We start from the raw sequence: 12,968 nt of genomic DNA, 5'->3' as shown, positions 1-12,968 counted from the left end.
TTACCCACTGAGGTGACTGACTGCCTGCCTGTTACCCACTGAGGTGACTGACTGCCTGCCTGTTACCCACTGAGGTGACTGACTGCCTGCCTGTTACCCACTGAGGTGACTGACTGCCTGCCTGTTACCCACTGAGGTGACTGACTGCCTGCCTGTTACCCACTGAGGTGACTGACTGCCTGCCTGTTACCCACTGAGGTGACTGCCTGCCTGCCTGTTACCCACTGAGGTGACTGCCTGCCTGCCTGTTACCCACTGAGGTGACTGACTGCCTGCCTGTTACCCACTGAGGTGACTGACTGCCTGCCTGTTACCCACTGAGGTGACTGACTGCCTGCCTGTTACCCACTGAGGTGACTGACTGCCTGTTACCCACTGAGGTGACTGACTGACTGTTAACCACTGAGGTGACTGACTGCCTTCAGGATGTTAATACCCCAACAAGATGCCTTATGACCTTGTCATTGCAACAAGAAAATGTCTGTATATCTGTATGCACTCTGTATGCACTTACAAGTCTTCCTCTGTCCCAGTACTATTATGTAGCATTTGTATACTAGGGTATGTATGCCTTTTGTATGAATAAATATTTGTAATATTTAATACTAATCACTTCCTTGTTATTCAAAAGGCAGTATGAGATTATTTGAGGAAGACAAAATGAAGAAAAAAAAGATTCAGAAAATGAAAATATTTATTAGTATTCATCAATAAGTCAATAGTGTTGCTCAAACATAGCACATTCATACATTTTGTATTCATTCATTTTCTTAAAAAAAAATAATAATCTCAGGTCCTTGTGTACTTTTATAGCCGCTCATGAGCTAAAAGTGGTACCCGAAAATGGTGTACTACGTCATACACGTGTACCATGTCATTGCTCCTCCTCCTCTCGCTCTGCTGTGTGTGCAACCGTACTAGCTGTCACTCAAAATGGAGAGGGGCTGAAGCTCAGAACTTTAATTGCTTGGCGGCTGGCCCATGTAAGGGGAAAAGCGTTCGAAAAACAGTCTCTTTCAAATGAGGGATTTCATGGCGAATTGAGGTATAAAAAAAAATGTAATTCTGCTCATAGATTTTCTCATGTTCTATAAAACTGGGTGGTCAGAGGCCTTGCATGCTGATTGGCTGACAGCCGTGCTATATCAGACCGTATACCACGGAGATGACAAAACATACATTTTTACTGCTCTAATTACCATTGGTAACCAGTTTATAATAGCAATAAGGCATCGGGGGAGTTTGTGGTATATGGACCAATATACCACGGCTAAGGGCTGTGTCCAGGCACTCCACGTTGCGACGTGCCATATACCACCCCCCCCCCCCCCGGCACGCCTTATTGCTTAAACTAACTACACATTGACACATCCAGCCCAAAGCGGGGAGGTTTACAAAAAAATACATAGCAGTTGTCAAAGTTCCGGAGCATGTCTTTAAGTGTAATTATACACATTTTTAAGTAAATTTGGCTCATTTTCTGAAGCTAATTTCTTCAAGCATACATACAGACATTGATATCCACAGCAATCCTGTCTTTTCACAATGTCAAGAGAGAGCCAAGTGGCAGCCCTCTCCTTCTAGCCAAGGCCGATCACTTTCAAGTAACGACTGCAAAATAACATGGACCGCCCCCCCTCATCACACTAGTAACAACTTCAATTTGAAGCAATGAATTATCATTCTGAATCAAAACAAATTAAATGTAGCTCCATAACTGAAATCAATTAACCTGTAGCGAAGAATCAAGATTCAGTGAGATTTCTGTTGAGATTGGCTTTTTTGATTGGTCTAGTTAGCAGAAAACAAAAGATGATTTTGAAAAAGATAAATATTTACAAATCGTTAAGCCTAAATCTAAAGTAACTGAAGATAATGTAGTCAGTCTCATCAACAGTGTGAGAAACAAAACTATATGAAGGTAAAAGGAATTACAACAGACAGGAGAAATGCTTCCCGTAACGGAGAAGACACAAGTGCACAAGAGGTTAAAGAGTCCATAAGTCTCTGGTTAAAAGTAGTACACTATATAGGGAGCCATTTGGGACTCAACCCACAGAGTTGGAGGGAATGATGGTTAGGCCTACAGATCTAGGATCAGCTTCCCCTCTACCAATCCTAACCTTAGCCATTATTGGGAAAATGCTAAAGACTGACTCAATATCAGTGTCTAGGGAACAGCTTCACCCAACTGCGTGGAACTCCCTCGTCCCCTACGACAGTATTAGGTAGGTCACAAAAACAACTCGAGTCACACAGTCATTTCTGGAGACATGAACCAGTCTCTTGTACTAGCTAGTTACCATAAAGGACAAGACCGGCCAACACCTACGTCGGCCGTGCACAGTAGACCACCTGCTGGCTGGGACTGGTGTTGTCCTGTCCCTAATACCTCCAACAAGATCAATCTAGTGACTCCGTTTACATTCTCTGAGGTACAGTCACCACTTCTATAGCGTTTCGCCTCATTGGGTTCCATTTCTCATCTCCTTTCACTTTCTGCTACTAATATGTAACCTTTAATTTCTGCAGGTTTGTCTCATTCAGATAAGCATCTACACACTAACTGATAACACCATGACAGGTGGAGGAAGTCAAATGGAAACTAGACCAGCGCTTTCACCTCCCTGTTAGAGTACTGTACTGAAGGAAAGGAGACAAGGAAAGGAAGCTAGTGAGGACTATTGAGACCCAGCCCAGACACTTGTGTTAGAAGACAGAGTCTAAAAAGGTATTGCATGGTCAATCCGATGTCTGCAGTGGCAGTACAGCGTTTCACCGTAATGCGGCAGTACAGCGTTTTACCGTAATGCGGCAGTACAGCGTTTTACCGTAATGCGGCAGTACAGTGTTTTACCGTGTTGCGGCAGTACAGCGTTTTACCGTAATGCGGCAGTACAGCGTATTACCGTGTTGCGGCAGTACAGCGTATTACCGTGTTGCGGCAGTACAGCGTATTACCGTGTTGCGGCAGTACAGCGTATTACCGTGTTGCGGCAGTACAGCGTATTACCGTGTTGCGGCAGTACAGCGTATTACCGTGTTGCGGCAGTACAGCGTATTACCGTGTTGCGGCAGTACAGCGTATTACCGTGTTGCGGCAGTACAGCGTATTACCGTGTTGCGGCAGTACAGCGTATTACCGTGTTGCGGCAGTACAGCGTATTACCGTGTTGCGGCAGTACAGCGTATTACCGTGTCGCGGCAGTACAGCGTATCACCGTGTCGCGGCAGTACAGCGTATCACCGTGTCGCGGCAGTACAGCGTATCACCGTGTCGCGGCAGTACAGCGTATCACCGTGTCGCGGCAGTACAGCGTATTACCGTGTCGCGGCAGTACAGCGTATTACCGTGTCGCGGCAGTACAGCGTATTACCGTGTCGCGGCAGTACAGCGTATTACCGTGTCGCGGCAGTACAGCGTATTACCGTGTCGCGGCAGTACAGCGTATTACCGTGTCGCGGCAGTACAGCGTATTACCGCGTCGCGGCAGTACAGCGTATTACCGTGTCGCGGCAGTACAGCGTTTTACTGTAATGCGGCAGTACAGCGTTTTACCGTGTTGCGGCAGTACAGCGTATTACCCTGTCGCGGCAGTACAGTGTATTACCGTGTCGCGCAGTACAGCGTATTACTGTAATGCGGCAGTACAGCGTTTTACTGTAATGCGGCAGTACAGCGTATTACTGTAATGCGGCAGTACAGCGTTTTACTGTAATGCGGCAGTACACCGTATTACCGTGTCGCGGCAGTACAGCGTATTACCGTGTCGCGGCAGTACAGCGTATTACCGTGTCGCGGCAGTACAGTGTATTACCGTGTCGCGCAGTACAGCGTTTTACTGTAATGCGGCAGTACACCGTATTACCGTGTCGCGGCAGTACAGCGTATTACCGTGTCGCGGCAGTACAGCGTATTACCGTGTCGCGGCAGTACAGCGTATTACCGTGTCGCGGCAGTACAGCGTTTTACTGTAATGCGGCAGTACAGCGTTTTACTGTAATGCGGCAGTACAGCGTTTTACCGTGTTGCGGCAGTACAGCGTATTACCCTGTCGCGGCAGTACAGTGTATTACCGTGTCGCGCAGTACAGCGTATTACTGTAATGCGGCCTCTGCAGAAGTCAGAGCAAACATACTTTTTGGGCTTCCCGGAGCTGTTGTGAAGGAAGTTGTCGAGGAAGTGAGTTTGTGTTTATACAGGACCTCCCGCCCTCACCTACCATCAACCAATCATGTCGATGCGGAGCTATACGGAGCCCTCCACATTGTTAGAACATTTGAGAGGTGTACAGCAATGCAGTATGGAGCTTGATTTGGCCTCTGCATGCCTCCGGAGCATCCACCCTCCATATGGTTTCCACCACTTTATCAGATTCAGCATAAACTGGCTTTAACTGTAATGGTTCATCCCCTAGATCACCGTCACACCTCGAGTCACAAAATTACCAGTTTTTCCAGAAACCCTGGTTAGAGGATTCCAGATTTCCTTCTTACGGTAATCTTTCAAGTTCTGGAAAACCTGGTAATTTTAGTTAACGGAGTTTTGCATCCCTAACCACAGATGTAGGATCAGATTCCCCTACCTCAATCTAACCTTTAGGGGGCTCAATAAGATCTGATCCCAGGTCTGGTTAGGGACAACCAGACCTGGGTTCAAATACTATTCAACATTGTTTAAAAATAATAATTTTTGCTATTGCTTGAGCCTGCCCGGAATGGTTCCATTGTGCCAGCCAGGCATGCTCAATCGATCCCAGATAAATTATTTGAAATGAATTTGAAATAGTCTTTGAATCAAGGCAGGACTGACAGGGGCCAATGTCTACTTCCTCCCACTGGTAACTCGCATTCTGGGTTTCTAAGTTTCTATGATCAGCTTCCCCTCCACCAATCCTAAACATATCAGCGTTTAGGGGCAACGTCACCCTACACTGGCAGCTCAGACATACTGTTGTTTCTTGTGAGCCTGTGAGGCCAGGTCTTTAGCTTTCTCTTTAGCTGCCAGAGCCGTCTCCCTGGCCCTCTCTGTAGCATGCTCAGCCAGGGTCCTGGAGGGGGCCTCACCTGAAAGGGGGGTGGGGGGGGGGGGGGGGAGAGAAAAAAACATGGTGGTTAGAGAAGGGAGAGGAAACATGGTGCCATTTCTCCCCTGTAATCAGGGACTGGTTTAGACCTGGGACACGGTACCGTTTCTACCGCTCCACCACAACACAGTACCGCTGATAATAAGGAACTGAACTGATCGCCCCACCTTATTTTACAGCGTAATAAAACAACTGGCCTCCATCTTACCTTGCATTTTGGCCAGGACGTCTTCAAACCCTTTCATGGTCTTTGTAACACTGGTCTTGAACCGGGCAAGGCCGAACTCCTGTGAGGTCAGAGATGAATGAACGTTATCACTAACAGGAATCTGTTAAGACACAGAGGGACATGTCCACACTAACATACCAGTCATACCATCACAACAAGACCATCACTCCCCATCAGTCATACCATCACAACAAGACCATCACTCCCCATCAGTCATACCATCACAACAAGACCATCACTCCCCATCAGTCATACCATCACAACAAGACCATCACTCCCCATCAGTCATACCATCACAACAAGACCATCACTCCCCATCAGTCATACCATCACAACAAGACCATCACTCCCCATCAGTCATACCATCACAACAAGACCATCACTCCCCATCAGTCATACCATCACAACAAGACCATCACTCCCCATCAGTCATACCATCACAACAAAACCATCACTCCCCATCAGTCATACCATCACAACAAGACCATCACTCCCCATCAGTCATACCATCACTCCCCATCAGTCATACCATCACAACAAGACCATCACTCCCCCATCAGTCATACCATCACAACAAGACCATCACTCCCCCATCAGTCATACCATCACAACAAGACCATCACTCCCCATCAGTCATACCATCACAACAAGACCATCACTCCCCCATCAGTCATACCATCACAACAAGACCATCACTCCCCATCAGTCATACCATCACAACAAGACCATCACTCCCCCATCAGTCATACAATCACTCCCCCATCAGTCATACCATCACTTCCCATCAGTCATACCATCACTTCCCATCAGTCATACCATCACTCCCCATCAGTCATACCATCACTCCCCATCAGTCATACCATCACAACAAGACCATCACTCCCCCATCAGTCATACCATCACTCCCCATCAGTGATACGATCACAACAAGACCATCACTCCCCCATAGTCCATCACTCCCCCATCAGTCATACCATCACAAGGCTCAGTAAACCCAACTGGGCAGTTTAATAGCCGTCACAGCTGAGGGTTTATCAAAGTCTGATACCAGACAGTAAATCATTCAACAACAACAGGCTGAACAGGCAAACTGCCAGCTCGTGGTTTATCTTTATGAGTCTATCTGTAACACACAGATGGCTACACATCTACATCCTACAGATGGCTACATCCTACAGATGGCTACATCCTACAGATGGTTACACATCTACATCCTACAGATGGCTACATCCTACAGATGGCTACACATCTACATCCTACAGATGGCTACACATCTACATCCTACAGATGGCTACACATCTACATCCTACAGATGGCTACAGATGGCTACATCCTACAGATGGCTACATCCTACAGATGGCTACATCCTACAGATGGCTACATCCTACAGATGGCTACATCCTACAGATGGCTACACATCTACATCCTACAGATGGCTACACATCTACATCCTACAGATGGCTACACATCTACATCCTACAGATGGCTACACATCTACATCCTACAGATGGCTACACATCTACATCCTACAGATGGCTACACATCTACATCCTACAGATGGCTACACATCTACATCCTACAGATGGCTACACATCTACATCCTACAGATGGCTACACATCTACATCCTACAGATGGCTACACATCTACATCCTACAGATGGCTACACATCTACATCCTACAGATGGCTACACATCTATATCCTACAGATGGCTAAACATCTACATCCTACAGATGGCTACATATCTACAGATGGCTACATATCTATATCCTACAGATGGCTACACATCTACATCCTACAGATGGCTACACATCTACATCCTACAGATGGCAACACATCTACATCCTACAGATGGCTACATATCTACAGATGGCTACATATCTACAGATGGCTACATATCTATATCCTACAGATGGCTACACATCTACATCCTACAGATGGCTACACATCTACATCCTACAGATGGCTACACATCTACATCCTACAGATGGCTACACATCTACATCCTACAGATGGCAACACATCTACATCCTACAGATGGCTACATATCTACAGATGGCTACATATCTACAGATGGCTACATATCTATATCCTACAGATGGCTACACATCTACATCCTACAGATGGCTACACATCTACATCCTACAGATGGCTACATATCTACATCCTACAGATGGCTACACATCTACATCCTACAGATGGCTACACATCTACATCCTACAGATGGCTACACATCTACATCCTACAGATGGCTACATATCTACATCCTACAGATGGCTAGATAGATGGCGGTGGAAAGATTGTCAAGTCAGGGGCCCCACCCTTCCAGCACTACTTAGTTCCCACTTTAACCTTTAACCCCACCGACCTCTATAAACACACACATGTAGAGGTTAACCCCACCAACCTGTATAAACACACACCTGTAGAGGTTAACCCCACCGACCTGTATAAACACACACCTGTAGAGGTTAACCCCACCGACCTGTATAAAACACACACCTGTAGAGGTTAACCCCACCAACCTCTATAAACACACACCTGTAGAGGTTAACCCCACCAACCTGTATAAACACACACCTGTAGAGGTTAACCCCACCGACCTCTATAAACACACACCTGTAGAGGTTAACCCCACCAACCTGTATAAACACACACCTGTAGAGGTTAACCCCACCGACCTGTATAAAACACACACCTGTAGAGGTTAACCCCACCGACCTCTATAAACACACACCTGTAGAGGTTAACCCCACCGACCTGTATAAACACACACCTGTAGAGGTTAACCCCACCGACCTGTATAAACACACACCTGTAGAGGTTAACCCCACCGACCTGTATAAAACACACACCTGTAGAGGTTAACCCCACCGACCTGTATAAACACACACCTGTAGAGGTTAACCCCACCGACCTGTATAAACACACACCTGTAGAGGTTAACCCCACCAACCTGTATAAACACACACCTGTAGAGGTTAACCCCACCGACCTGTATAAAACACACACCTGTAGAGGTTAACCCCACCGACCTGTATAAAACACACACCTGTAGAGGTTAACCCCACCGACCTGTATAAACACACACCTGTAGAGGTTAACCCCACCGACCTGTATAAACACACACCTGTAGAGGTTAACCCCACCAACCTGTATAAACACACACCTGTAGAGGTTAACCCCACCGACCTCTATAAACACACACCTGTAGAGGTTAACCCCACCGACCTGTATAAAACACACCTGTAGAGGTTAACCCCACCGACCTCTATAAACACACACCTGTAGAGGTTAACCCCACCGACCTCTATAAACACACACCTGTAGAGGTTAACCCCACCGACCTCTATAAACACACACCTGTAGAGGTTAACCCCACCGACCTGTATAAACACACACCTGTAGAGGTTAACCCCACCGACCTCTATAAACACACACCTGTAGAGGTTAACCCCACCGACCTGTATAAAACACACACCTGTAGAGGTTAACCCCACCGACCTGTATAAACACACACCTGTAGAGGTTAACCCCACCGACCTCTATAAACACACACCTGTAGAGGTTAACCCCACCGACCTCTATAAACACACACCTGTAGAGGTTAACCCCACCGACCTCTATAAACACACACCTGTAGAGGTTAACCCCACCGACCTCTATAAACACACACCTGTAGAGGTTAACCCCACCGACCTCTATAAACACACACCTGTAGAGGTTAACCCCACCAACCTGTATAAACACACACCTGTATAGGTCTGGAGAGCCCGTAGAGGTTGGACGAGATCCAGGCCTCTCTGTTAATCTCCGTCCAGCTGCTGTTGTCAGGGTTAATTCTGTACTCACAACGCTCCTCCACAGACTGACAGGGGAATCAAAACATAGACATTATTATGACAGTATATACAGCCCATGGAGTCTTATTATGTGATTTAACAACTGAAGTAGGAGATATACAGAGTAGAGCTGGTTTTCATAGTGACTTCGGGGTAACTCCCACCAGAGAAATACTGCTCAAATTCAAAATAGATTCAGATTGAAAGATGAAGACTTCTGTTGGCTCCCTGAGTGAATGCCTAGGCGTTTAGCTCAGCGGGCTAACACAGTCACAGACCAAAAGGAGACCCACGTTCAAATCCCGGCCGGTCACACATAACATGGCTAATACGGTCGCGGTTCGAATCCCGGCCGGTCACACGTACCATCATGCGTGCGTGGCTGATGTTCCAAGTCAGCGTTGTCATGGTTCTGTTCTGGGGGTCCACGATGGAATCCTCGATGATGTAGGCGTGCCTGGCCATAGTAACCGGCAGGTACTTCTCCATCCAGCGAGGGGCGCGGTTAGTTTTGGTCAGCAGTCGCCTAGAGACCAGACGGTTACCGGGAGTTACCTCCCTGAAGATGATGTCCTCCGTCAGGACATGGTTACTGTGGGGGAGAGAAGAGATGATTGAATTGTAAAAACGGTATCTGTCTGTGGAGAGAGAGGAGATGGGAGTTCATTGTAATATTGTATTACAGTTAGAGACATGCTGGGGAGAGAGGAAATGGGATGGGTGAATTAGGTTGGATTCCGAGAGACTTTCCAGCTTAAAGGGATACTGAAAGATTACAGGTCGCAACGATGTGGATACGTCTCTATGCTACAACGTTGCGATGTCGATACGTCTCTATGCTACAACGTTGCGATGTCTATACGTCTCTATGCTACAACGATGTCTATACGTCTCTATGCTACAACGATGTCTATACGTCTCTATGCTACAACGATGTCGATACGTCTCTATGCTACAACGTTGCGATGTCTATACGTCTCTATGCTACAACGTTGCGATGTCGATACGTCTCTATGCTACAACGTTGTGATGTCTATCCGTCTCTATGCTACAACGTTGCGATGTCTATACGTCTCTATGCTACAACGTTGCGATGTCGATACGTCTCTATGCTACAACGTTGTGATGTCTATACGTCTCTATGCTACAACGTTGCGATGTCTATCCGTCTCTATGCTACAACGTTGCGATGTCTATACGTCTCTATGCTACAACGTTGTGATGTCGATACGTCTCTATGCTACAACGTTGTGATGTCTATCCGTCTCTATGCTACAACGTTGCGATGTCTATCCGTCTCTATGCTACAACGTTGCGATGTCTATACGTCTCTATGCTACAACGTTGCGATGTCGATACGTCTCTATGCTACAACGTTGCGATGTCTATCCGTCTCTATGCTACAACGTTGCGATGTCTATCCGTCTCTATGCTACAACGTTGCGATGTCGATACGTCTCTATGCTACAACGTTGCGATGTCGATACGTCTCTATGCTACAACGTTGCGATGTCGATACGTCTCTATGCTACAACGTTGCGATGTCGATACGTCTCTATGCTACAACGTTGCGATGTCTATCCGTCTCTATGCTACAACGTTGCGATGTCGATACGTCTCTATGCTACAACGTTGCGATGTCGATACGTCTCTATGCTACAACGTTGCGATGTCTATACGTCTCTATGCTACAACGTTGCGATGTCGATACGTCTCTATGCTACAACGTTGCGATGTCGATACGTCTCTATGCTACAACGTTGTGATGTCTATACGTCTCTATGCTACAACGTTGTGATGTCGATATGTCTCTATGCTACAACGTTGTGATGTCTATACGTCTCTATGCTACAACGTTGTGATGTCGATATGTCTCTATGCTACAACGTTGCGATGTCTATCCGTCTCTATGCTACAACGTTGTCGTAATCTTTCTTACCTGTAGGGGTTGGGGGTAATCTTTCTTACCCGTAGGGGTTGGGGGTAATCTTTCTTACCCGTAGGGGTTGGGGGTAATCTTTCTTACCTGTAGGGGTTGGGGGTAATCTTTCTTACCTGTAGGGGTTGGGGGTAATCTTTATTACCTGTAGGGGTGGGGGTAATCTTTCTTACCTGTAGGGGTTGGGGGTAATCTTTCTTACCTGTAGGGGTTGGGGGTAATCTTTCTTACCTGTAGGGGTTGGGGGTAATCTTTCTTACCTGTAGGGGTTGGGGGTAATCTTTCTTACCCGTAGGGGTTGGGGGTAATCTTTCTTACCTGTAGGTGTAACAGTATAACTTTACGTCGTCCCCTCGCCCCAACACGGGCGCGAACCAGGGACCCTCTGCACACATCAGCAGCGGTCGCCCACGAGGCAATCGTTACTCATCGCTCCACAAAGGCCGACGGCAACCTTGCAGTACCTGCAAGGGGAAATCTTCCTTACCTGTAGGGGTCTCGGGGCAAGCTGACGTAACTGTAGGGGTTGAAACGCTACTAGCGCGTACCCGCTAACTAGCTAGCCATTTCACATCCGTTACATAGGGGTTGGGGGTAATCTTTCTTACCCGTAGGGGTTGGGGGTAATCTTTCTTACCTGTAGGGGTTGGGGGTAATCTTTCTTACCTGTAGGGGTTGGGGTATCGCTCCCAGAAAGCGATGCAGACTTGGTCCCAGGAACTTTTCAGATGACTCACGCAGGCAAAGTACTTCACCATTGTTCCCGAAAAATGATGACTTCATATGTAACTGTTACACTTTGGCAAATACCTGCTAGAAGAACAGGACACGTGAGTAAACTCAAATTAGCTAGGACGTTATCAATTGCATGCACCTTCACCCAACCAATCGTGAAATTAGAAGGCTGCACTAAAAATCGAAACTCCTAGATAAGCATAGGAAGTGGAATGGTGTGCTTTAAATGACAGCTGTCAATCAAATGTAGTTAAATTAAATCAGCAACGTGCGCACTAGTCATAGCTAACGTTAACTAAGCTAACGTTAACCTGTTCATAATATAGCTATATTTATGTCCATATACCGCTCGACATGCAACTTATTTATTCTAAGGACATCGTTAGTGACCGTTTGACAGGTAATGGAATAAAAACTGAAATGGTCACGTCTGCACGCTAGAATGCTAAAGTAACAATCTAGCTAGTTAGCTTAGCATAGCGTGGGAGTCAACGCCATGAATTAATTAACTACATAACTTGACCGATTTTCATGAAGAAAAAAATAAATAATAATTACCTCGTAGGCAACACCATTTACAGCGGAGATAAGTGCATTGTCTACTACTTCTAGAAGAATGTAGCTTGCAGCTACATGACAGACTGACTTGGGCCGAAGGAAAGGTCAAGATCAACGACATATCCGGTGCGAGTAGAGCAAAAAGCAGAGAGGAAGAGGCGTAGCGAGAGGTATAACTGGCTCCAAAAACCTGTCTGTCTCCAGCAGGCGGCGTTGTTCCGGGGGAAGGACGATGGTGCAAGCGAAGAAGAAGCTTGAATCTGATGGCGGAGGAAATAAGGATGAATTGACTTTTGTCCAAAAGGATGGAAAAATAAGTACAATTATTTTTGGAAAGGAATCCACATTATATCAATTCAAATACAGACATTAGTTTTATAAAAATAAATGCTAATTTCTTTGTGGAATCCCTCTGGCTGTTATGTTTATGTATTGCATGTTACTGTTAATAAAAATAAAATAATAATATTATTTTGGGAAAGGAAACGTTTAGTGTTGGTATTACCCCATTGTATCTGGTTTTATTTTGTTTTCTGTGAGTATTGGGGCTGTTCTTTTTTTGTTTTTCGATGTTGCTGG

The 12,968-nt window shown here is 46.2% G+C and overlaps 1 protein-coding gene across 2 annotated transcripts; it reads right to left on the bottom strand.

Moving 5' to 3' along the window:
* Positions 1 to 676: 676 nt before the first annotated feature.
* LOC139581838 (PRELI domain-containing protein 1, mitochondrial-like) lies at positions 677 to 12,648 on the bottom strand. 2 transcript variants are annotated; one of them, XM_071412060.1, is made up of 6 exons: positions 12,390 to 12,648; positions 11,763 to 11,906; positions 9,524 to 9,749; positions 9,070 to 9,183; positions 5,296 to 5,374; positions 677 to 5,067 (listed from the first exon to the last, which is right to left on the bottom strand). In XM_071412060.1, exons 2-6 carry the CDS (start codon positions 11,852 to 11,854, stop codon positions 4,943 to 4,945), a joined length of 636 nt encoding a protein of 211 aa, XP_071268161.1. In that variant the 5' UTR covers positions 11,855 to 11,906; positions 12,390 to 12,648; the 3' UTR covers positions 677 to 4,942. The 2 variants fall into 2 exon arrangements, with proteins under 2 accessions (XP_071268161.1, XP_071268160.1); XM_071412059.1 differs by having other exon boundaries at positions 11,763 to 11,909; positions 12,390 to 12,645.
* Positions 12,649 to 12,968: the final 320 nt, after the last annotated feature.

The sequence above is a fragment of the Salvelinus alpinus genome, chromosome 7, assembly GCF_045679555.1.
Source record: "Salvelinus alpinus chromosome 7, SLU_Salpinus.1, whole genome shotgun sequence".
Lineage (NCBI taxonomy): Eukaryota > Metazoa > Chordata > Actinopteri > Salmoniformes > Salmonidae > Salvelinus > Salvelinus alpinus.
The sequence above is the reverse complement of the archived record's forward strand: the minus strand, read 5'-3'. Positions and strand labels throughout refer to the sequence as shown.

Coding starts and splice junctions, on each gene's coding strand:
- LOC139581838 (XM_071412060.1), bottom strand. CDS start 11,854: ATGGTGAAGTACTTTGCCTGCGTGAGTCATCTGAAAAGTTCCTGGGAC. Junction 9,184..9,523: donor TCAGCCACGCACGCATGATG/GTACGTGTGACC, acceptor TTCCCCTGTCAG/TCTGTGGAGGAGCGTTGTGA. Junction 5,068..5,295: donor CGTCCTGGCCAAAATGCAAG/GTAAGATGGAGG, acceptor CCCCCCTTTCAG/GTGAGGCCCCCTCCAGGACC.